The sequence below is a fragment of the Leguminivora glycinivorella genome, chromosome 14 (assembly GCF_023078275.1).
Source record: "Leguminivora glycinivorella isolate SPB_JAAS2020 chromosome 14, LegGlyc_1.1, whole genome shotgun sequence".
NCBI lineage: Eukaryota > Metazoa > Arthropoda > Insecta > Lepidoptera > Tortricidae > Leguminivora > Leguminivora glycinivorella.
In genome coordinates this window covers 12,974,289-13,001,168 of record NC_062984.1, presented here as the reverse complement: position 1 = coordinate 13,001,168, position 26,880 = coordinate 12,974,289, and the positions used below count along the sequence as shown (strand labels likewise).

Genomic DNA, 26,880 nt, shown 5'->3' with positions numbered 1-26,880 from the left:
AACTTTTGCGGGCGATTCATTGCATCGTTTATAACGCTTGTATGAAAATTATAATATTAACCCTTTTCATAAGCAATAACAGAATTTCACCATCAAAATCACCAGAAAGATCATAATTATTTTAAAAAATCTTTATTAGTTTCATATTCGTTTATTCTTCCAGTCTTACCGAATTCGAGAAAAATAAATTCAAAATGATAACTATCGATTAATCGGTGTAGTCGATATTTATCATAACGTATGTTCATAGCTTTATGTGAATGAATAGACATGACGACCTCATCAAAAACAAGCTGATTTGTTTGACGTTTTGTTTGTCTCGTCACGTCATGAATAGAAACAATTTTTCAATAAGCGAGTGATAAAAAATCTATTATAGAAATTTCACGGACTTTGTGATATATATATAATTACCGAAGATATGTTCAGTAAGCGAAAATGAGTTCCTTCGCTAATACCAAGTGAAAGTGGTGCTGAATTATCTTTAAATATGGAACTGTCCGGTTCGGGTATGTGGAATAAAAATATATTCAAGTTAACGTATTTTTACAAAACCTTGTTTGCATATGGTGGGGAAAAGTTAGACAAGGGTTGGCCTGTGCATATTTTTGTGCAACAGTTTTTCCCCGTACCGGTGTTTATCAGTAAACACGGACCATTTTTTGTTTCTTTGACAACGAGAGCGATAACAAACTCGGGGCGCTACGCACTTGAGTTAGTTTTGTAGTTTTATTATTAAGTTTGTGACGTTAACTCTTGCGCGTAATAATTTGTAGTGTACAAACAATAGTTTAGTCATTCTAACTACAGATGTGTAAGTGTACACTACTATATTGTATGCCTTTGTTTGTGTAGCGTGCGTAAAACTAATGAATAATATATTTCAGGGAAATCCCCAAACTCCTCGTTATCTTTTAGATACAACGCTAACAATGAGGAACTGGAAGAGTTGTACCACATGTGTGATGATGATCCTCCTACACCCCAAAATGACCCTCCCGTTAGTCAGAACGAGACAGCGAGTCCGAAAAAAGCGGATAAAAGCTCGTCTATATTAGATAAATATTTTAAATCAATGAGACCAGAAAAACCGTCAGAAAAAGAAAATGAGGATCCAAAATCTGATCCCAAACCTGCAGAGGAAACTAAACCGGCAGCTCCTCCCAAAGAAGTTACATCTTCTCCTATGAAAGAGTATTTAAACCGTTTAGGGAAGAGGGCTACTACTTCTGAGGGGTCTATTGATGCTAAGGAAAGCTCTAATGAAACTTGGAAGATCTTCCATGACTTTAAGTTCAAGATAGCACAAGCTGTTGAGGACATCAAAACTCGTTCGGTGGAAGGTAAGGACTGTGGCATTTGTAGAATAATAAATGTTTAATCATTAAGATAAAAAGATTAAAAATATATATATTGCAAAAAATTTGTGTACTTTTGTGTAATAATTGAGGGTAGGTAGTAGTTGTTTGAAGAGTTGTTGCATAACTTAATTAACTAACAGAGAATCCAAGAGTACTGATATTAGGCTAAGCATATATCTTGAATTGTCTAAGAAAATTAATAATATATTATCTATTCATAGAAACAAAGGAAAAATCAGTGCCAAGAGAGAACTCAACATCAGATTCAGAAGAAAGCTCTGCCATCAAAGACTCTGATCAACAAAGTGTTGGAGATACTGACAATCAGGTAAAATATTTTAGTTATAATATAAATATTAATATTTCAATTATCTGAGTCAGAGATTAAACAGCTATTACACGAAATTAATACTATGAATGACTTATTTTAATATCCTTCTAATTTCACATAATCTTTATTTACAGAATTATATAAGAAAGTAAAACTAAACTAGCCAGCTAATTTCTAAAATAGGCTATTTCACATTATAATTTTTATATAATATTTAAAATTATGTTAATTGCATCTTATGCCAATTTCTTATTTTCTAAAATCCATTTGTCTTTGTTTAATTTTTTTTACAGTAGAAGATATAATTAATCTTAAATATTATGCAACACTTAACAATAGACTCTTTGAATAAATTAAGTTGTAACAATTACCGACTGTAAGAACAAATTAAATTACTTTCATAGAAAATATTTTAACTTGTTATTTTAAGTAGTAACACTATTATTATGTTCTAAACATTAAATAAAATAAAATTTAATGTTTAGAACATAATAGTAGTGTTACTACTTAAAATAACAAGTTAAAATATTTTCTATGAAAGTAATTTAATTTGTTCTTAGAGTGTTAATGGCAGCGCCATCTCTCTTCGCTAGCTTGTAATCACCTGAGTTGATTCGGCTAGGAGGTTGAACCATACTGTTCTACCTCAGGGATGGCCAGAGGGTGCCACGAGCCTTCGGAAATGTCATATACTTAGAAATTTCGACCCTTGCTTTCGTGGACCGATAGCCGAGTGGTTCTGGCATTCGCCCGGTAAGCGGAGTACGCTGGTTCGATTCCAGCTCGGAGCACTGGAGGCTTTGGTCACTTTTTCTTTGTATATGACATTTATTTAATGTTTAATTACCGACTGACAAGAAATGTGAAACTTTGCATTATTACATGTTCTTGAGATAACCACTTGTAACCTAAGAAGTCTTGTGATCCAGTGAAGATGTAGCTGTTGGGGTTTTCCTCGTAATATTACTCACAATAATGATTTTATACTTAGGGCTATCATCTAATGTTCATATTATGAATAAAGTAAATTAACTACTATACTGTAATAAATTAACTTAATGTAAGTTTAAGGTAACATTCAATATTGAAAGTTGAACATGCCAATAATGGCTTTAGGTTACTCAAATAATGAATAATTTTCCCCACTTCACTTATTTTAGTTAACACATAGTATGTAACTTCTAAATAGTACTAAGAATTGTTTAGGGCCCTTGCTAAATTAGTTATTCAATACTAATATGAATGTCAAATTTAGCTAGAACCCTAAAAGGCTCAACAATCACGGAGCGTGACTGTACGAATCCGATTATTAAACTGACGTAAAAACAGATCGCGGTGAATAATCTATTTATTTAGATATCCCTATTTTGCACTGAAAATCCACTAAACTATCTCTTCTTGTGTAGGTAATTATTTGCAGGTTATGTAAGTAACTAAGTAAGTAAACTTACAATAGTACCAGCAGAAAAAATATACAAGACATCAAATATAAAAGATTTATCTGTTTATAAGTCCCCATATGTTTCCATCAGGTATCATCTCTTCACAGTAGTATTCAGAATCTGTCTGAAATCACGCAACCGGTCACGGCCAAGCCTACCGACCGTGAGTCTAGTCTTCCTTTAGAAAAGAATAATTCCGAATCCAGTGATGATACACATAAGAATTTAGGTAAGTCCTGCTCCTTCCTTAATCATAGATTTAATAAAATGTTCCTAAAGATGGGTGAATCAACTTTTTGAGCGACAGATTTGAGTGTCTCTGGGATAAGGGACTAAGAAATCGGGATTCTAATATAATATAATACTTACATTACAATTTTTTCTTTATTAGGTTTAACAGTTGGGGCCTTGAATATTTTATCATATATCGTGAACTGAAATGGCTGTTATTTTTAGGAGAAATATTTGGCAAAAAGTTGATTCACCCACATACTTCTTATAATTTTTTATATAAGCCAATGGTCCACAAAATCTTATTTAAATAAATATTTTTTGTATTTTTAACGAAACCACAATGGACTTTTATTAAGATATAACATAAATAAATTTATATTCAACGGGATCTGACAAAAGGGAAAATATTTTCGTGAATAAATTTTAATAAAAACCTTTCCTGTCGCGTACTGATATAGAATTTGTATACTTTATCCTTAATAATAATTCAATATTATTTTTAGCCAGTGAATCAGAAAACGGGACAGGAGATTTGCTAGACGACAGCAGTATGTTAGAAGTCGAGTCTGGTGTCGAAGCGTTGGAGGACACCAATATTGATGCTCTCGGAGACGCCAACCTGTACAAAGACTCAGGGGACAAACCCCCTCCCGTCCTGAACATCCTGCCCTGCACCGTGCAGAGGCCACGCACACCCACACACATAGGATCCCCACCCAGCAAACCCAATATAACAACAGAAACTCCTAGGAACTACTTCTTTAATTTCACAATGTACATCCTCACTTTTTTACTAATTGTCAACTACTTCCTATTCCCCAACTCCCACGCGTGGAATGGATTCCTACTGGGTGTATGGATGTTTACATTTGCAAGCAACTTGAAGCAATGGTTTTTAGCCAATTATTTTAGTACGGACAAGGAACCTAGAACCAGCTTCTTTCAGTTTAGGCGCCGCAGTGTTGTACCGTACACGTACAATATTCCTAATGTTAAGGAGCATAGGCCAATTAAGAAACATGAGGTACGTATCAGTTTAATGTGTCTTTCTAGAAAAAGGAATTTTTCATGCGATATTTTATCAGATGTCAGCAACTTATCATCTAATGTCCCTATTTCTTGAAAATACCACAAATATTCCTATTAGTTCGTACTTGCAAGTTTTTGTTTTTTAAACCGTGTTGTATTTTCAGGGGTGGATAAACCATTATAGGTTTCACGAATATGATGCTTACACGTATCACATCAACAAAACAACAACCGCATTTATTAAATTAGAAGGTAAGTATTATGCCTAACTTGCTTATTATTCTCGGCCATGCATTCGATAAACTTTATATGTGTTAAAGTTCTTTCTTTAGTAGCACTGTATACAGTCCCCGTCTACTATTTGGGAGCTCGCGAGGAGGAAATGATCTGGACACGTTTATTGTCAAGGCGCCATAGTACATGTTCAAATATATTTGATCATCTACTATTCGGTACATACTAAAGTTGTAGTAGAGATACAGTCAATCAATCTGAATATAGGCCACTGTAGAACCCTTTCACAGTAAAAGTCAAACTGACTTTTATAGCAAGTAAAGCACGGTGACAATACGACAGGGTTCTAGAGTGGCCTAGGATTCTAATTGGTTGACTGTACCTAATACATAAGTACAATTAGGACGTCATTTACGAGACGACTTTTCTAACCTTTGGTCGCCTCGGCAATCTTTATCTTTACACACACACATGAATATGATTCATACCTTAAGTGAAAACTAATTAGCGTTATCTTCAGTGACTCACCTTCTATTTTTATTGTTTTAGGTTGCAATTTAAGGATATCGTACACTAAAACAAAAATAGCTAAAAGAGCGCTATGGGACGAGAAAATAGACAAAGTTGTTTTCTACCAGCATAGATTGTATAATTTAACCGGCGCCAAAGTATTCCTGCTGCCGAATGGACTTGTCAGTAAAAGGTATGGAAAAAGTTATCAGTTTTATTTGTTTTCTCATTTTTTGTATCCTGGTTTTGCAACGTTGGTTATCTACACGTAAAAGGCGAAGAATCGAGTGACATGGCATCTGTGTTTGGAAATGTTAGACAGAAGCACTGTCTCAAGCGAGCGTTTAACGTAAGTTTCAAGGAATTTTCATCACAGTACCTCTTTAAAAAAATAAAAACAAACATAGTCTCCGTCACGTCTTGCCTGTTGTATGTTCACAATATACGTCGTAGGAATGAGAAAATGTGTTTTTTTATCTGATTCTGATAGTTCGGGTGGGGACGAAATGTCTACCTGCGTACCTGATGATACAGGCATGAGATGAGACCGGTGGCAACCAGGGACCGGCCCGCTATCCCTTATACGGGGTTTTGTATGGGTATTTCGTTAGGCTTAACTTACCCTACTCTTTTGACGCGATACCCTTTCATTTTGCTTTTAAAGCCCTAACGAAAGCGCTTACCTAAAATAGCCCAATACCCTTTCAAAACCCTTATCATCGGCTCAGCCTAACGCCATAAGGGTAAGCCTTATATTGGGTTTTATTTGCTTTCCCTTATAGCACATCGTGCGAGTTTAAATCCTGTACCTCGCTCATAAAGCACACATTACTCCGAACGAAATAACATACGATCGTTACCTACAGCGATGTTTGATGTTTGATGGAAACGGCTGTAGATAAAATAAGGTTCAATTTTCAATACCAAATACTTATAGTTATGATAGGCTCCTGCTTTGCTCAGGTGTAACACAGGCAAACGCTGCTTTTTAGGGTTCCGTAGTCAACTAGGAACCCTTATAGTTTCGCCATGTCTGTCTGTCCGTCCGTCCGTCCGTCCGCGGATAATTTCAGTAACCGTTAGCACTAGAAAGCTGAAATTTGGTCCCAATATGTATATACAATCACGCCAACAGAGTGCAAAAATAAAACATGGAAAAAAATGTTTTATTAGGGTACCCCCCCTACATGTAAAGTGGGGGCTGATAATATTTTTCATTCCAACCCCAACGTGTGATATATTGTTGGATAGGTATTTAAGAATGAATAAAGGGTTTACTAAGATTGCTTTTTGATAATATTAATATTTTCGGAAATAATCGCTCCTAAAGGAAAACAAAGTGCGTCCCCCCCCCCCTAACTTTTGAACCACAAGTTTAAAAAATATGAAAAAAACCACAAAAGTAGAACTTTATAATGACTTTCTGGGAAAATTGTTTTGAACTTGATAGGTTTAGTAGTTTTTGAGAAAAATATGGAAAACTTCGGAACCCTACACTGAGCGTGGCCCGACACGCTCTTGGCCGGTTTTTTTTATCGGACTTGTCTTGATGAGTACCCGAAGTCTAGCTGATGCTGAACCCTGGCTGCACCTAGGGGAACTCGGGTTTAGTGTAACACAGGCAAACGCTGGTTTCGTCATCGGACTTGTCTTGATGAGTACTCGAGTGAGCAGTACCCGAAGTCCAGCTGATGCTGAACCCTGGCTGCACCTAGGGGAACTCGGGTTTAGTGTAACACAGGCAAACGCTGTTTTCGTCATCGGACTTGTCTTGATGAGTACTCGAGTGAGCAGTACCCGAAGTCCAGTTGATGCTGAACCCTGGCTGCACCTAGGGGAAGACTACGACTACCCACAGAAAGTGCATCAATGTATAACAAAAGTGAAAAACATCAATACAAGTTATTGTTAACAATGCATTTTTGAATGTAATGATTTATTTAATTGCTTAATTGTGTAGTATACAACGTAATGAGCTAATAATAGTATGCACTTATTTTGATAAAAGCAAGTTGTCGTGTTATCTTATCAATAAGTTCCAGTTTGTTTAAAGGACGCCTTACCTTGTAAATGAAAGAGTTGTAACGTTATTTTTTGTCAACTAAAATACTGAATACCTAATTCAATAATTAAATATGACATTTATGTTTAAAATGTGGAAAAGGGACCGTGATTTAGAATTATATTAAACGCGTAAATAAAGTCTTCATCTTCATATTAACCTCGTATCTAAAATCGTGCAAAATAAATATCATTTATCATTTATTTATTTATTTATCATATTAGACAGATATCATTTACTGTTCCTGATCTTCTGAATAATCCTGACCTGGCAGGCAAGCATGGTCGCGCGATAAATGATAAAACATCAGGCCGTCCCTATCGCGCTATTTGTAAGTGCTTGCCTGCCTGAATGTCCTGCTTTCGATCAAGATTGTTTGTGGTAGCTAACAAATCACCATTTGGTGTTCTTCTTCTTAATCGTATACTCTTGTCAGAGTAGTCGTGGTCATTGGGGTCGTTGTGCTGTCTTTTCAATAGTTTCCCGCCATATTGCTCTATTTGTAATAGCGTTCCGCGCTCACAGATTTAAGGGTGACCCGGTGAGAGCCCTCACTTGGTCTGTCCATCGCATTGAGGGCATCGCACTTGGTGTTAGAAGACTCTATTCGTTTCATATAGGGATGTATTTTCATGGTTTTGAATCCACTATTATTTCGTTACATGTACTATCAGCTGCTAAAGTGCATGACGAATTTATCAATGAATTCATTTATAATTTCTGTACATACTCGTATAGTAAACCAGTCTACTAATACTATTTTCCTTTATTACCCTTATTTCGAACATAAAATCAATACAAACTAGCCTCGTAAGGTCATTAAACAAAGCACTAAATCTCGCGATAAGCCCGTCGGTGTTTCATTGTCCGAATAGTTAGCCAAGCTAACCTTCGCTCGCCTCGCTCGACCGGCAATTGGGGCACAGTAAACAGAATCATATAAGTAGTCTATCTTCTAACATAGTCGTATGCAAAGAAAAAATACAATATTCGAAAAAATCGTGCGCTAAAATTTATTTATTAACCCCCTTATTCATAAACGTATACTCTAAAGTTATCAAGCCGACAAAGTTCGTTTGTCCTTTTCTATCACACTAATACGTCGGAAAGGGACAAACGAACTTTATCGGCTTGATAACTTTAAAATACGTTTTCAGTACAGATGGTGTTTTTTATACGCACTAGTGCGAGAAGTGGTTCATTATATGACAGGTCGAAACTTCGGAGGGTCATCTGTACTGAAAAACGTCGTACGATACACGTGCGAAAAGGAAATTCGTAACTCGTGTCGATTTAAAACACTCCCTTCGGTCGTGTTTTAATTTATCGCCGCTCGTTTCGAACTTCCTTTTTTACGCACTTGTATCGTAATGTACTATTATGAATAAGGGGGTTAATCTTTATTGCACAACAAAATAAGGTACAAATGGCGGACTTAATGCCTTCAGAATCTTCAGATAGATGCATGACGCATGGAGTGCCCATCATGAAGCTCAAAAATATCTGTAATTGTATTGCGACCTATAAACATCTATACACTGCGGCTAATTTTTAATGACTTTGCCGTTACATTATATATTAACATAATTTAAACCGGACGTAGAGTTTATCTAAACTAACCTTGCAGTCCCTCGCTGTCAAAGTGGGAGAATATCCTGACATATTATAGAAATTTGACATGTAGAAATTTATAGAAATTTATTGTATTATAGAAATTTGATACCATTGGCATACTTTTTCATTGCAAATGCCATGGAGAACTTAGCTTGGTCCGATTCTAGTTGTTACGCCCGATATTTGAAAATCAACTGTGAATTCTTTAACGTTAACATTTAGAGATACTGTCACTGTATCTATATTGTGCTACGCACCACTGGACCGTCAATTGGGTTAATAACCTCTTCCGTAACACTACACGAAATATTTTAACTTTAATTTGGAATGACCAACTAATTTACTACATATATGTGTACGGTAAAGTGTGTAACGATGTTTGGAATTGAAGGCATGTTTACAAAAACAACATAACTAACATTTTTTGCGGATTTGAGTTTTTGGTATCATAGCATTCGTCTAAGCAGGATCTATACGTAGAGCAAAAGATAGTGTCCAAAAATGACCCCAATTGTCCACACTCAGTCCCCAAAAATATACCCATTTTGCAAAAACTACATATCTACATTGTTTTTTACAAAAAGAACATAACTGTGAACTCTTTTTAGTTTACGTAACGTTTTAGGTTATGTAACTGGCAAATAAGTGTACGATTGTAAAAAAATGGAAACAAAACTATCGCGTTTGATGTACGTAATAACCTATCCAGAAGTTTCTTTCACATCTTAAAAATGAGTGGAAATAACATTTCATCCCCAGAATCGTTGAAAAGTCTTACCCTAAAGAATATTGCTAAAATTTTTAAAAATTAAGAAAATGCCCAAGAACATCAATTTAAAACGTGCTTATGAGTCTTCACTTCCCCTTAATCCTCACAAAGTAGGCGACTTGAGAAAATTGATGCAGTTTTTGGTCAAACCATCGAGCCATCAATTACCAATCAATTTTGTATAATACGTGTCAAGAATCGTCGTCTCTGGAGGTAGATAACGATGACAACAGCAGCGGATGTGAAGATTAAAGTAGATCCACTAGTTTAGTAAGATAAATGATAGAATACAAAACATAATTTCTATAGAAACTTGTTTTATTTTCTAACAAAAAGAACATAACTAACAAAATTTTACAAAAACAGCATAACTGACGAACTTATTTTTCATATTTTTTCTAAAAATAATTGTCTTTGAGATGTGTAATCGTGTGTTTCGGAACTAATGGCCACTTACTTAAATAACGTATACAACGTTTATGTCCAATAGCTAATATATAAGAAGACATTTAGTTTTTTTCGTTTCCTGTAAATTCATGTCTAGTGTAGTTATGTTGTTTTTGTAAACATGCCTTCAATTTCACTTTCAATTAATTTATCCGGTTACGATATTTATTTTAGGTTTATATATTTTAGGTATTAGGTAGGTATTACTATAGTTATTTTAGGTTTATTTACCTTATTGTAATTCGACCACTTCGGGACAGGAAGCTGCATAATATAAAAAATATGATGTTCATAACATTTTTATATTAAAGGAAAAAATGGAATGCAATCCGTGCAAGGCTCTTAACCAATTAAGCTACGAATACCAATTAATTAGACGTCACCCCAAGACGTGTGTACATAAGGAAAGGCATGGAAAGATTTGCGATGTCCGGCGTGGCTTCCGTAGCTTAATTGGTTAACAGCCTTGCACGGATTGCAAATGATGCGGGTTCAAGTCCCGCCGGAAGCGTAAATTTTTCCATTTTTTCCTTTAATATAAAAATGTTTAGAATCGTTAGCAGACGTTTCTGCTTGTTAAAAATAAATTTAGTATGGGTTAGCACATTGTTACTGGTGAATTCTCAATATAACTTGAGACTCCAGTGCCGTTACAAGATGTAATAGTCTGTCGGTAGATGGCGCTAGACGTCACCCCAAGACGTGTGTACATAAGGAAAGGCATGGAAAGATTTGCGATGTCCGGCGTGGCTTCCGTAGCTTAATTGGTTAACAGCCTTGCACGGATTGCAAATGATGCGGGTTCAAGTCCCGCCGGAAGCGTAAATTTTTCCATTTTTTCCTTTAATATAAAAATGTTTAGAATCGTTAGCAGACGTTTCTGCTTGTTAAAAATAAATGATGTTCATATTTACTGATATATTGTTCCTAAAATTATTAACTGCTCGCACTATATCCTGTTAAAGTGTAACAACTAATTCGTGACCATAGTTTCATTACATTACATATAATATGCTAGGGCAAATACCTATACTACTAATTTATCTTTTCCATTGAAGTTGCCCAAAACTCACTAGAAACATGATTTGACAGTCCTCAAGATGACATCAATACATATGTATTTAAATTAATTATGACTCTTTTTCGTTGCATTACCATGCCATGGCTCATGGGAGCCTGGGGTCCGAAAAAATAAATAATGACTATCAGACTAATGAAGATATAAATAAACACCAATAATTGTTTGATTTAATTTCAGACAATGGAGCAAAAAGTACCCTATATGTATCGCACTGAATGAAAATGAGACAATACAAGTACTTGAGAAAGAAAATTTACCCGAGAAAAAACCTGGCGATGTGTCAGAGAGTAAAAAGAAAGAACAAGAATCAGAGACCACCGAAACTACCACTAGCCCGGAAAAGAAAAAGAGATTTGTATGGAGAAAGAAAGAAAAAAGGTAAGTTTTGTACATGTATAAAGTGTAATTGAGTCCCTTCCACCGTTTTGGGAAATATTTACGCTAATATGGTGCCGTTTCTTAATACCTAAATCGCAGAATCCTGGATGGATTTACCTATGCAAGTTTAAATGAGACCAAACCGACATTTATGCCGAAATGGACATAATTGCCAAAACTTACGAATTTTTCTTTAAAAAAAAACCTCTCAACTCCATAAACATAGCAACTAAAAATTTTATACATTTTGTTAACTATGTTATTGTTTTTAACAGTTAAAATTGCATTTCAGCCTTTCACAAGAAGTAGATACGGCCGGGAGAGAAGGACTGCGTCATCGGATCGTCAGAAAGATGCACAGAGGTATCATCACATGGTGTACCTGTACACACCACGTATACACACCACGTATATTTGATTTTTTTTATTTTAAATCAGGTCCCTAGCCAGCCCAATGGTTATCTAAGTTTCTTTGCTACAGATTTTCTGATGCCATTTTTAAAATCTTTTGTGGCGGTTTATCGCACATCAAAAATTAACTAGACTCTTCTACTAAATAGATTTTAAATTAATGGCGCGCGCTACTGTAGCTAGAAGATATCTATTTGTGTAGCTTAACTTCAAAAGTGGGTAAATCCATTTTGCTATAAGGTTGATTTGATTATCTTTAAGATCATATTATATTTTTTATATAATCAACCTTATAGCAGAATGGATTAACCCACTTTTGAAGTTCAGCGACACATTTGTGCATTGTCGAAATAAATGTTATACAAAAACTACCAAGACGCGCGAGAAGGCGTCATGATTCCTACATATGCTACACTCATTTAGTCGCCTTTTCCATAGAAAACGTATTAAACCTTATAATTAGTTCCGACGGCTGCTGGGCATTCATGTCAGGCATTCTATAAGATTCCGGGTATTTGATTTAATCCTATAGTTGTCGATAAACGTAACCTTTAAATTAAATGGTGGAACTACTGTCTTATTGGCTCGTTTTTGCCACAGATAAAAAACCGGATAGCGTGTCCACTGCCACAGAGCCCGACAGCCAAACAGAGAAGACTTTACAAGAAGAACTGAACGAGGATGAGGTGACCAGTGCGCCCGCCAACGGCAAGGACGAGGCTCTGGACGAGGACCTTGATGATGAGATTACCAGGCTCAAGGAGTTTCTGGACGAAACTGTAAGTAACTTAGAACCCGACAGTGTGTCCACCGCCATCGAACCCGACAGCCAAACAGAGAAGACTTTACAAGAAGAACTTAACGTGGGGGAACTGACCAGTGTGCCCTAACAGAGGATATTTCCCTTGAAGATGACCTGGACGTTGAGATTACCAGACTCAAGGAGTATTTGGACGAAACCGTAAGTCAGCAATTCCCGTCAACTTTGTACAAAAATTAAGGGAAAAGTTAAATTTGTTTTTATTAATTCCTATTTTTTTACCAAGATTTTGTTGATGAATTGAGATTTTATTAAGTTTTATTTCGTCATTAAGGTTCTCTAGTATCTATATTTTCTTAATTTTAACAATTATCCTGTATATATCTTACGAAAGTCGAATTATATTACTAAATGTTGGTAACAAAATAGGATCAATTAAAATTTGCTGACGTGGCATTGTACAAAGTTGACGGGAATTGCTGAAGTAACTTACTCGCAAAACAGATTAATGTTCAGTTTGTTTGACTAGACTTATACTGACAAGAATATATTTTAATATCCTCTAGCTATCTTCAATTACCTGTGACCATGATGAAATATCGGGAGCTCTAAATCAAAAGTAATCACGGTAAATTAAAGGGCGTAGATGTGTGAAAGCAAAGTGTGAAATTTATCCAAAAAACTACGAGAAGTTATTGGAAAAGTGTCATTTCCCTTTTGGAACCTTTCGCAGTTACGGAATCTTACACATCAGTTATCACTTCTAGAAATATGCGGTTAAGAGGACTATCCATTGTTAAGGATTTCTCATTCACATTATTATTTTCTCTCATCTACCTAAGTACAGAGTTACTAGCTATATTACCAGCAGTTGATGGTATCCAATATGTCCAAACTACCACACTTGTATGATCATTAAGACGATACAGGAGGGGTCAATTTTCCATACAAACGCTCTCGACTATATCCTCGCTGGTTTTTGAAGATAGAGCACTGATTTTTTCAACACAGATTATTATTATTTTTATCTGTGTCGGACCGTTTTGATTTTTTTCATATTCTTATTTTTAAAGATGCTAGACGTCAAAAATTTCCAAAAACGGCCTTTTTCATTATGGCGCAAAAAAAGGTGTGATACTCAAGATTGGTAACAATTAACCAAAAAAAACTAAAGGGTCTGACACAGATCATTTCATTGTTATTTAGACTCTCAAATTCGTTCCGATTGATTAAGTTTTGAAGGAGGAAACAGTCGAGAGCGGAACCTCGATTTTAAAGATTTTTTTCGCGATATCTTTTAATTTATTCTAAGCCTAGTGGCATCGATTGCAGACGTTTCTGCTAATCAGGAGTTAAAATCTTTTAACTGAGTTGTTTTTAATGGCCAATTTTTTTACGATAAATCTAGTTAATAACAATAACACTAGTATATTTAACTAAAATTCCCAAATTGAAAGGGGGGCTCCTCCATTTTAGCATTTTCGCTCCTGTGGCGTCTTAAACTATTGCCTCGGTTTAGGAGCCGGAGACTGTAGAGGGCGCTGCAGAAGGCGAGTGGAGTTTGCACGTGAAACACTCCAAGGACAAGCACTCACGACTTTTCCTGTTCGCGCGGACGGGCCGGGACAAACTTGAGTGGTGAGTGCTCCCTTTTACATATAAACTGAAGTACTCCTTACCATTACACCACCCAGCTACTGCTATACCAATCCTAAATTCTTGGTGATATAAGGCCCATAAAGTCCAATTCCCAAATAAAATTGATTTGAGGGTACGAGTAGATATTGTACTTGAAGCACCTCTCTGTAATAGAAAGCTGTATGAGTGTGACATTTAATTGATAATTATGAGTATTAATAACCTTTATTATGCCTTAAGACACTGTAATTTTCTTGTCCCAGGTTCCGTCGGATACACCAAGCTATATCGGAGGCAACTCCGTCGGTCGAATCTTCAGTGGCCGAAGACAAGAGTTCGAGCGATCTCGCGACAGACACCAAGGAAGGCATCGAGATGGCCGTCTACAAAGTGTCTGATAAGGACACTGTCTCCTTCCCGAAGCCCAATGTAAGTAACCACCAGTGGCGGGGCGTGAAAATTTTCGTTGGTAAAGCCGGAGGGGTTTTATGAATATGTTTTGTATGGACTTCTACAGATACTAGAGAATTTTAGGGAACCCGTTGGGAATCGAGTTGTATCGACGCTCCACCACTGGTAACCACCTAATAGATGAGATGACAGATAGACACGGTTATACTTGCCCCCAATCAAACTGACGACCGAGACAATAAAAGCCCTCCTTATAAGTTTCCCATTGTCTTTCACGGAGCGAGCTGAGACCTATAGTGCATGCGCGGATCCAGGGGGGGAGGGAGGGGGGGTCATAGGGGTCATGACCCTCCCCTGGAGCCTAAGTTGGCCATACAAATAGACCACGTGACCCCCCCCCCCTGGGGCCCCGGGCCTTTACCACGTGACCCCCCCCCCTGGGCACGAAGCTGTGGATCCGCGCTTGCTATAGTGCAAGTATAGGTAGTAAACCCACATAAAGGAATGTCGATATAGGCACAATGTATAATAGTATAAGTACAGAAGGCTCACTCCTTTGATGTTCACAAAATGCCGCTATTCTAAATTCTTACCTACATTAACAAACGGACCGCACGCGAGCAGCCGACATTGAATTCTATTGCGCCGCGCGAAGGTCGTCACCACTGAATAGACCGCGAACTCGCACTGGCATGTACTGTAGCGCGGCGATAGAATCGCGGAGTGAGCCGCCCCTGATATAGGTCTCGGCTCGCTCCGTGAAAGGCGATGGGAATAACGCGAGCTCAAGGGTGACAATAAAACCCTTGAGCTCGCGTTATTCCCCGCGTTAGGCCCGATTTAGACGGCGTGCGAACTCGCATGCGATTTTAGTTACATTGCGGGCTGTTGAGGTTACATACAACTTTGCACAGCCATCAAATACCGCAATGTAATAAAACTCGTATGCGAGTTCTCGTACCGTCTAAATGGGCCCTTATTCAGTCGTCTGGTTGGGGGCAAATATACCAACAGAGGCCTGTTCAAGAATTTTAATACTTTCGTTTTAGAAAGAAAGTGCCAAGTACCTTTGCATTGCCAGCTTGTTAAATGTTGCCAGCGATGTTTTTCAGACTAAAGCTAATCCGGTACCGTTGGAAGGCCTGACAGTCGTCTCGGATTGGAGCTCGTATGAGAAAACCTTCTGGCCTTATCTAATAAAAATAATGCAAGTAAGTGTACACAAAAAATATTTAATTCCTCTTCAGCATATCGTAATGTGTAAAATACCTCCCTCCTTTTATTCCGTCTATCCCGTTCTAGAAAACGAAGTAGTGGAAATTTTATTATGCTTCATTAAGCGGGAGGATTTTTATATTGCCACAGTCATTTCTCTTACACCCTGGCAGACAAGCATGGTCACGTGATAAACGGTAAAACGTCAGGCCGTCTCTTTCGCACTATTTGTAAGTGCGATAGGGATGAACCGATGCGAAAAAGTTTATCCAACTAGTGTGCTACGCCCGCTGGTCTCTGCGTTTGTCCCATGACACGGGCAAATGCAGCATCCGCTCGACGTACCCCTTACAATATTACACTAATGTGTCATAAAAGGGCCACTACAGTCTTGGTTGGTTTCGCTTATCGAAAGTCTGAAGGTCGGGAACACCATTGTTCCATGAGGAAAGACACACTAATGTTCATAATGATAAATGTAGATAAACGTCCTATTCAATCCCTGACAGACGCACGAAGAAAACATAAAGCAAACGGTCGACGCGGGAGTCACCTGCGACCTCGATCCCACGCCGATAGAGACTAAGGGCAAAGCCAAGAAGAAACGGAAAAACGATGTTAGTTCCTTTGTCCATCCTATCTCAAGTTTTGTTTTTACCTTAGTCATTTACATTTATTTAGTATAGAGGCGAAATCGGTTAGGATGAATCTAATTTTATCAGATAGCTTACATTTCTGATCGAATTATAATGTACTGTAATGGAAAGTTCATAAGTAGTTCTTAGGTTTACCACTTCTTAAAAGTTCATACTAGAATAGAGAAGATAATGTACTCGTAGATGTAATTGGTATTGGATACCAAGACTCGCACCAACAGGGAAAGTAAGATGTATTATTAACTAGTGACAGATGTATTCTAGTTTATTGACTTTATTGTACATGCCAACGATGTAGAAGAATTCTGCCTTTATCCTGGATTTAAATTTCAAATTTTCGATTCAATATGTAATCGCTCTACGAGTCTTTAGACGTGCGTCTTCTTCACGACATGATACAATACAAGTCATTGTTATAGAAGTTGAACATTCGTGAGACATATTTCATACACGGTTATCTCATGTTTATTTTATCCCTATTAGCGACTTGTCCCGAACCTTATTACGGATTTCATAGTCACCCGTTGACCTGTTCGAAACGTCGGGATGAATTGAAAATTCATTATACGCGATATAATCTGTTTACATAGTTTTATTTCATGATTTCAAAGTGTTAATGTTCCCTTGCAGCCTAAATCAGATACACCCTCGTGCGACTGCCGGCAGCTCCCCGCCGAAGTGTCGTGGGTGAACACGGTGTTAGCCAGAGTCATGTATGACGTCATGAGAGACCCACACATCATGATGCGCGTGCAGAATAGGATACAGAGGAAACTCAACACGCTCAAGGTGAGGTATTATCGACTTTTTGTCTGTATTACAGTCTATCAGGGTGCTTCCGAGTAGAGTTGTGCCTGCTCGTTCACTGAAAAGGTCGCTCCCAACTAGTACGATCTCCGAAGTGTACTAGTTCGTTCTTTTAGGAAATCTAGTACATTAGTACACCGAGAGAGCGAGAGACAAATTGCATATGGCGTACAGTAAGGCTCGCTCGTACTAGCCGAGAGCTGATCGGCCGTTTCCGCGCGCTCTCGGTCCGAGTCAGTCGGTTTTAGTTCGGTTGCGGTCGGATCACACGGATCGCTTTGCTGTCATTGTCACTCCTCGGCTCTTCGCTCCTGTCGCTCCCATTCTGTTGCGCGTGTGTGAGTGTATTAAATGTACTAGAGAGCAGAATCATTTGGGAGTAGTTCGGTCTAGTACAGTGCAGGGAATCGTGTCTTTTGTACTATTAGTACATGTCCTACACAAGCCTACTTCCGAGGAGTTGTGGGTGAACACGGTGTTAGCCCGAGTCATGGATGACGTCATGAGAGACCCACACATCATGATGCGCGTACAGAATAGGATACAGAGGAAACTCAACACGCTCAAGGTGAGGTATTATCGACTTTGTGTCTGTATTACAGTCTATCAGGGTGCTTCCGAGTAGAGTTGTGCCTGCTCGTTCACTGAAAAGATCGCTCCCAACTAGTACGATCTCCGAAGTGTACTAGTTCGTTCTTTTCGGACATTTAGTACAGTACTACACCGAGAGAGTGAGAGACAAATTGCATATGGCGTACAGTAACGCTCGCTCGTACTAGCCGAGAGCTGATCGGCCGTTTTCGCGCGCTCTCGGTCCGAGTCAGTCGGTTTTAGTTCGATTGCGGGCGGATCACACGGATCGCTTTGCTGTCATTGTCACTCCTCGGCTCTTCGCTCCTGTCGCTCCCATTCTGTTGCGCGTGTGTGAGTGTACTAAATGTACTAGAGAGCAGAATCATTTGGGAGTAGTTCGGTCTAGTACAGTGCAGGGAATCGTGTCTTTTGTACTATTAGTACATGTCCTACACAAGCCTACTTCCGAGGAGTTGTGGGTGAACACGGTGTTAGCCCGAGTCATGGATGACGTCATGAGAGACCCACACATCATGATGCGCGTACAGAATAGGATACAGAGGAAACTCAACACGCTCAAGGTGACTTGAATACAAAATAATACGCGTTAGGCACTGGTCCCACCAAAAACGAGTAAACGATGAGCGATCGGCTATAGAAACGAACAAAAGATAGTCCCTCCCGTATAAATAAAAGAGACACGATGATAGCGCGAGCGAGTTATAGTTCGTCGTAACCTTGTATTCAAAATGTCTTTAATTTCCATTCTAACTCATCAGATACTGGCTAAATCCATGTGTTATCTGATCAATTCATATCATATTATGAATATTACCTGGGATCGGAGCCATTACCCCGGGTTGACACTATTTGCGATCTGGGCGTCATTCTCGATTCGCATCTAAACTTCCACGAGCATATGATAACATTAGCTCGTGACTGCTACAAGAGGCTAGGGTTCATTATTAGGAACGCGAGGGATTTTCAAGACTCGAATACTGTAAAGCTTTTATATACTTCATTAGTCCGTAGTAAGCTTGAAGCAGCTTCCTCTGTTTGGAATCCTTATGAGGCATCCTACATCCTGCTCCTGGAGAGAATACAGAAAGTGTTCCTCCGGTTCTTATATAAAAAAGAGTTTGGGTATTACCCCTTTTTATATCCAACCAAATATTTGCTTGGTTGTTTAGGCTTCAACTCCTTAGAGGTAAGACGAAATTTTAAGCATCTCACTACAGCCTGTGGCGTCTTACGAGGTGAATCAGACTGTCCTGAACTCGTAGCGCAATTACTGCGCCTTTATGTCCCTATGCCGACCAGAGTCAATTTCCGGCCTCGTGATCGTGGTTTATTTGTAGGCCCAGTATCACGAACCGTGTCTCACAGAAAATCCCCTCTTGTTCGCCCTTTGCCCCTCCTGAATGCTCTCTTAGCATCAGCACCTGAGTGCGATTTATTTGCTGGCAGATGGAGTGCTGTGCGCGATGAATTATTGAGGTTCTGCGAGAGGATGGATGTACGTCTTTCAACAGTTTATCATGTATAAAAAATGTTTTGTACTTGTTTTTAGTTTTTAGTTTTGCAGTGATTTAGTATTTAATACTGTCATGCTGTATCACTATTTTTGAAATAAATAAATAAATAAATAAAATCCTCAACCTTTAAAATAATAAAATTGTTGTAGAATATTGATATTTTATAGAATGGTTTGTTTGCATTGACAATGAAATCGCTCGTTTATTTACACGGGTGTGTTTGTGTTTTGTTCATTTCTATCGCCGATAGTTCATCATTTACCCGCTTTTAGTGGGACCAGTAGGCCTAGCACATGATTGCAGCGAGAGTATGTCGCCGCGAGATAGATCACATGTCTTCTTCTAACTGTATCAATGACATAAGGACGGATAGTCTATCTCGCGGCGACATACTCCCGCGGCAATCCTGTGCTAACCCTGCAGTGCCTTAAACATATCGGTGTGCACCTTTATACAGGTTTTATTAATTCAGCATTCCTCCTGTAACTGAAACTTTCACCTTTCAGTTACCTTCATTCATGTCTCCACTAGTGGTGACGGAGCTGTCTCTAGCAGGCGCGTGCCCGCTAGTGGAGCGTGTCGGCGGCGCCACGTGGGACGAGCGCGGCGTGTGGCTCGACGCCGACCTGCGCTACGACGGCGGCGCCGCCATCACCATACTCACCAACATCAACCTCATGAAGCTCAAGGAGAAGAGTGAGTGTCTCCTCATTCTTGTCTCCGCTGGTGGTGACAGCTGTCTCTAGCGTTATCAGTAGAACGCGTCGACGGCGCCACGTGGGACGAGCGCGCTATCTCTAGCAGACGTTGGCCGGATTGGTCCTCTAATAGAACGCTTCGGCGGCAGATTAAAGAGTGAGTACTGAGTAGGAAAGGCATAACCGAGTCTATCAGTGTATAGTCCTCCACATCGATTTCGATGACGGCGACCTGAGCAATCAAAGTTGTTTTCTCATATGAGCTCTTATATGGCTGGCCAGGCCAAATTTACTTTTAAAGACTCGGTCACAATTATGGCAGTATAATTGACCGGTCGTGTTGTAGGTACGTATACACGTAGGAGGGCTTAGGTCTTTCCTTGCGTAATTGGCGTTGGAAGTCTAACGTCGCGAGGCGGTTTTCCTCAAACGACTTAACGGATTCAAAGATGGTAGACCGCCAAGATGACCGGTTAGCAGCGAGCTCCTCCCAACGTGTAGGATCAATAGCACACGCATTCAGGTGACGCTTCAGCACGTCCTTATAACGAAGATGCTGACCGCCGTGCTTCCGCTTACCTTCTGCTAATTCTGAGTAGAATATAGCTTTAGGTAAGCGGCGATCAGTGTAAACTGGCAAAAGCACTTTTGAACAACAAAAGGATGGTCTAGCAGCTAACGTTCGCAGGAATACAAGTACATATGTATCTAATTTAATTTATTGAAATAGCTCATTCGAAAAAAATGGACATGAGAACGAAACCCTTAAAATAAATGTATGACTGGTGCCGGGCTTTCTAGCTCTATGTCGTACAACTAGTGTAATAAAATAACATACAAACAATATGTACCTACACCAATTTGAGCTTGTCATTATAACTAAATTTAAATTGAATGTTTGTGCTTGATATGACGTTGTGTTGAGAAGTATTTTGTAAAATACGTGTATTTAATGCTACCCTCGTTGTTTTTTAAGTAAAAAATTTACTCAACTTTTTTTTTTTAGATCTAACTTTGGAGGAAAAGTTATTGCTGACAGAAGAGCACATAGTGGAGAGCGATCTCATGTTTTCGGGAAGCAGCATGTTTTCCGAAAAGCAGCTACGGGTAAATTATCTTATTTGTAGTCTATACTTACTGAATGTTTATTCCTGAAGAAACCGGACTAATATTTTTAGCCTAGATTAATTAAGATAAGCTTGTTGTATGCCCACACAGGGCGTCATGAACTGGCCTACCTACTGCAATTACACCTGCATTTAAATGTATGTGCATGACTTTACAATAAATTAAATGAAATACATAATTCCAATGCCTTGTTATCCTTTGGGTTGGAAGGTCAGATGGCAGTCGCTTTCGTAAAACTAGTAATAAAATAAAAATAAAAAAGCCTTTTATTTCTTGCATTCTTACAACGTCAATAATTCTTACTGATTATTATATTCATTTCATTTCATTTAAATTATTTTCATTTAAATTTCTAATCTATTGCATATTTATAATTCAGGTTATGTATAATTAATTATGTCAAATATAGTATCATATGTCATATGTAAAACTAGTGCCTACGCCAAATCTTGGGATTAGTTGTCACAGCGGACCCCAGGCTCCCATGAGCCGTGGCAAATAGCCGGGATAACGCAAGGAGGATGATGATGACTTACAGAATGTTTATACTTCCGAAAGATTAAGTGGTGGTGGTAGTGGTAGTGGTACAAGCTTTGCTTTGCTTAGTTTGGGGCTAGGTTGATCTGTGTAAGGTGTCCACAATATTTAACTATTTATTTAAAAAAAAACGTAAAACATAAAAAACATTTAAAGATAAATGTTCTGTAATATATTCATGTCTCAACTGACCCCTATTGTTGTCTGTGTAGAAACGCAAGCCCGCCATATTCGACAGCGACGTGGAAGACTCGGCGGAGTCCTCCAGCGATGACGAGAGCCCGCCCGTGCAGCCTGTGGACAGCAACGAGGCGATACCAACGCAAGATATGTACGTATTCTGGCACATTCTATCTTCAAATTACAACGTGCGCGTTGCCGACCTACGGTTGCAAAAAAAAAACGGTTTTTTTTCTGGCTTAAAAAAAAACCGTTAAAAAAACAGTTTTTTTCTAGAGTATGTTTTTTTCAAAAGTACGAAATCTCAAAATTTGCAAAGCCGTTAATACTTACGGTTTTTTAGACTTAACCCTTAAATGCATGGTGATTTATATATGCATCATATATTTGATGGCCCGTGGCTCGATATGTAGCTATCCAAAATCACATTTATTGCTTAATTATTATTCATTATTTATTATTATTTAATATTTTATTTTTTATTTTTATTTTATTTAATTTATAAGGCACACAAAACAGACAACATTCAATACATTATTATAGCAGCTACAAGTTACAGGTTTAAAATAAGAATGCCGTCCAAAACATGTATGCACAGCAAGAAAAAATATAAATGAGTATTAAAACCTATCCTAAAATTACATTATTACATATACAATTAAATAAATTAAATAATATAATGATTTATTATTTATTATTTATTATTTAAGGATTAAGATGAAATGGCGGAAAAGTGTCAAAAAACAGGACGATGACGATTTTTACTATTGTGATTTTATTATTGTGATTTAGGCTGTTTTTTTCGGAGTTAGTAATTAGTTTATGTTTAAACATTTTATCATAAAAGTTTCACAAATAGTGTACCTTTTTAATAGTAGTAATTTTTTTTAATAAAACTTACCAATTACGATTTATATAAATAAGATTTGGCCTATTTAACTTCCAACACTGATTTAGTATAAAAATCGATCTTAAATATTTTTTTTATTATTTTTCCCAGAGTCAGAAAACCATTGTCTATCACATATATTAATATCTCGTTAAAAGAAAAAAATCATGCATTTAAGGGTTAATGTTAACTGTTAAACGAATTTAATCAAGTAACTTTAGTTTCTGGTCATATAAAAGTAACATTTACGAAATCTGTAGTTGGTAGTTATCACTATTTACTGTTGGCAACACCACCGCCTCTCCACGCTGCACGCAGCATCGGGGATTCCCCAATAAACGTTTGTATACCGAATGTTAATCGAATTAAAATGTACGTTATTGTTATTGAAACACGTTACAACTCACGAAAAACCGTTACTGTCGAATTATTTGTTCATCTGAAAAAAAAACATATTTAGAAAAAAAAACCATGGTGCTCGGTTTTTTTTCATGTTTTTTTTATAATTCTAAAAAAAACTTTTTTTCTATTTGCAACCCTATGCCGACCCATTAGAAACTTGTACACTCCTTTTTTGAAGAACCCCGTAATGTAGTTCATCGGGAATACCTTGGCAGGGAGCTCATTCCACAGCCGGAGCGTTCGCGGGAGGAAATTCCTCTGAAACCGCACGGTGCGCGACCATTTAGGTTGTGGCGTGGATACCCGATATGCATTTAAACGTGATTCTAACACGCGTTACAAAAGCGCTTATATGAATGAGTCCTAATTCTAATAGACAGTCAAATTAAGTACGACTGTGCTCATGGTGCAATAAATTATAGTAAACTAGCTTTTGCCCGCGGCTTCGCTCGCGTTAGAAAGAGACAAAAAGTAGCCTATGTCACTCTCCATCCCTTGAACTATCTTCACTTATAAAATCATGTCAATTCGTCGCTCCGTTTTGCCGTGAAAGATGGACAAACAAACAGACACACACTACCATTTATAATATTAGTATGGATATGACAAGCGCCTGATTTCATCATCATTTCTTTTATTTTAGAATAATTAAAAAAAAACCGCCTCCTTTGGGGTTCTGGTGAAAGGTAAATAAATAAACTCTCGTGCTAATCTCGTACTATCGTTATTTCGTGTTCAAGCATTAAAAAAAAACGTAACGTATTCGTTATTTCAGAGCATCTGCGGCGGCGCCAGAGAGTGGTTCATCCAAAAAGAAGTTCCTGAGAATGGTCGATAAGATATCCACTAATAAATACTTCCAGCAGGTTAGTACAACATATACTGCAATAATATAAGATCTGTAAGTACTTTGCGTTCCTTGTTATTTGCAGTTAACAAAACATATGGGACCCGTTTCTTGAAAGGTACAAGCCTTGTATTACAAGTGCTCGAACTGTCAAATCGTATAGGTTGTCATGGAAACTCACTTGTACCTTGTTGAAACTCACAAGGCTTGTACCTTTCGAGAAACGGGCCAATGGCCTTCAGGCTTCAGGTAGCTTTTTATACTTACATAAACTCACGGATGTATTCCGAAACGGAGTAGATAGAACACATAGAACTACTCAAGTTTCAGTGCTTCTCTTGGCAACCTTTGCTTTTGCTAAAAGCTGTAGGTACTATGATGAAAGTGTTTCTAAAATTTTCTGAACCGTTTTTGACCCTGTTTATTTCGACTGTACATACTTATCGACTACTTTTTCACTAAACATGAGCTCTTAGATAATTCACACTGTTGGAAAGGAGTTAAAGGACATATTTGGTTGCAGGTAACGGACTTCAAATACGTGAAGCGAGCAATGGAGGGTCTCTCCAATACGGATATTAAGTTACAAGTAGAAATCCAAGGACTAGAGGGACGGTTAGCTTTGAACTTGCCACCGCCGCCTCACGACAGATTATGGCTAGGGTAAGTACGATTATCTTATTAATGCTATCTTTGGATCGTCTCTTTTGTCTTCTGTCAGGTTCTTAACACAAGAACCCGCCTGTTACCTGGCACTCGTGAATTTTGCTCAGATGCCGGAGAACCCGCTGGGCAGTTTCTCGCCATACTAGGAGCGGTTATAAATTACCTGTTTCTGATATACTGCGCCATTTTTTAACTGGTAGTGAATGTGTTAAATTCGTATGTGATGCTCTCCAGCAACCTCACTTTGCGTTTTGTTTTTTTTTATTATACGAGGATTTAGTACACAACAGGTGCTGAATTTGTACTTACTTGAAATAATTTAATTTGTACCCCTTTAGTTTAGGAGTAAAAGCCAAATGAATTTGGGGTTGCTGGAGAGGATCCTCCCAGCAACCCCCTACTCAATTTCCACATAGGATTCCAACTTTTCCAATAAAAAAAAGACTAGAATATTTAGTACACATAGTTTTATTTAATTCGGTTCTAACTTCATACATCGCATTCGTCAAAAAACGTGTAAAAATAGCAGACGCCGGACATTGGAGGGCATCACATAAATTCGTTCCGTTTTGTTTTTATCACCCTTCCATACGTCACTTTTGTCAGTAGTCTTTATCGTCTTTCGACATATGAGTTTGAGTGTAACCTATGGGTTTTAATCTCAATTGTTATTGTTTCAGTTTCCGAACGAACCCGCAGCTGATCCTAAAAGCGCGGCCAGCCGTCGGCGCGCGCACGCTCCGCTTCGCGCACATCTCCAACTGGATCGAGCACAAACTCAGTAAAGAGTTCGAGAAGGTTCTAGTACTGCCCAATATGGAGGACATTGCTGTGGATGTCATGACCCCCACACCCGTGTTTGCGGAGTCTCTTTAGACGGTGGTACTTGAAAATCTTTGTCTCATTATGTCGACGAAGCCCCGCCGCGCGGGGGTCCTTTCTATATGTTGGTCTTCAGGCACCTGTAGGCTTAGCACATGATGGCCGCGAGAGTATGTGGCCGCGAGATAGATGACACCTCTTCTTCTAACTGTATTAATGACATAAGGACGGGTAGTCTATCTCGCGGCGACATACTCTCGCGGTCATCATGTGTTAACCCTGCTGAAGCAGTATAACAAGCCAATTAATTTAATGTAACTACCGCCAAAACACACGGACTTCACAATTCGGCGGGTTTTGAAACCGGCCGCCAACGCGTATAAACGTTCCAGTGTTGTGTGTAATAACTAATAAAATAAAAGACAATGGTTCTCAATATGACAATTCCACCGTGTTTGAGTCGATATAATGTATAACGTAATATTTCTTAGAGGAAATGGTAGTAGTGCTTATAAAGCGAATATTATGTGCAATATAAAGAACGTTGTAATCTTCAATGTGACGGATTCATCGTATTTTTTAGTCAATATACTGCTGGCCAACATGGATGATATGGTATTTGATACTCTAGTTATGAATCCACATAAAATTGGTCTCGTGTATGACCTGGTGGATATACTAGATATTACGCGTAATTGTTGATGTCCCCGACGAGACGTTTGCAAACGTCAGCCAATGGCAAAGGACACTGCTATCAATATAGATGGACAAACGTTGTCGGCATGAACATTGAAAACACCGGTTTTTGAGAGTGAGCTCATCTCACAGAACAAACCTAAGTGTGAATAAATAATGTAAGTAGTTAGACAAAACTCACAATTATCTCTTACAATAACAATAAGATGTATGATCATCGGCGACATTAAGGCACTGGTCCCACCGCGAGCTAGTAAGATATGAGCTATCGGCTATAAAAACGAAAAAAAGATAATCACTCCCGTGCAAATAAAAGAGACACGGCGATGTTTATAGTTACTCGCCCAGCGGTGAGCTATTAAAATCGCCGTGTCTCTTTTATTTGCACGGGAGTGATTATCTTTTGTACGTTTTTGTAGCCGATAGCTCATAGCTTACTAGCTCGCGGTGGGACCAGTGCCTATAACGCCCGAGATGATGAATCTTGTGACTAGCTCAAATCATGGCACAATGTCAT

At 38.3% G+C, this 26,880-nt stretch overlaps 1 protein-coding gene across 4 annotated transcripts; it reads left to right on the top strand.

The window, feature by feature from the left end:
- The first annotated feature begins 306 nt into the window (after positions 1-306).
- On the top strand, positions 307-26,666 carry LOC125233586 (testis-expressed protein 2). Of its 4 annotated transcripts, XR_007177864.1 has the most exons (22): positions 307-509; positions 888-1,343; positions 1,583-1,689; positions 3,225-3,363; positions 3,872-4,392; positions 4,562-4,649; positions 5,181-5,334; positions 11,292-11,492; positions 11,785-11,855; positions 12,504-12,682; positions 14,183-14,301; positions 14,565-14,730; positions 15,825-15,923; positions 16,437-16,544; positions 17,214-17,372; positions 20,005-20,194; positions 21,203-21,303; positions 22,074-22,192; positions 24,108-24,198; positions 24,703-24,842; positions 25,526-25,813; positions 25,956-26,666. XR_007177864.1 is itself a non-coding variant. In XM_048139645.1 (21 exons), the coding sequence occupies exons 1-21, from the start codon at positions 491-493 to the stop codon at positions 25,719-25,721; spliced, it is 3,423 nt and encodes a 1,140-aa protein (XP_047995602.1). In that variant the 5' UTR covers positions 307-490; the 3' UTR covers positions 25,722-26,666. The 4 variants fall into 4 exon arrangements, 3 of the variants coding, with proteins under 3 accessions (XP_047995602.1, XP_047995604.1, XP_047995603.1); XM_048139645.1 differs by having other exon boundaries at positions 25,526-26,666; XM_048139646.1 differs by lacking the exon at positions 307-509 and adding an exon at positions 561-814 and having other exon boundaries at positions 25,526-26,666.
- Positions 26,667-26,880: the final 214 nt, after the last annotated feature.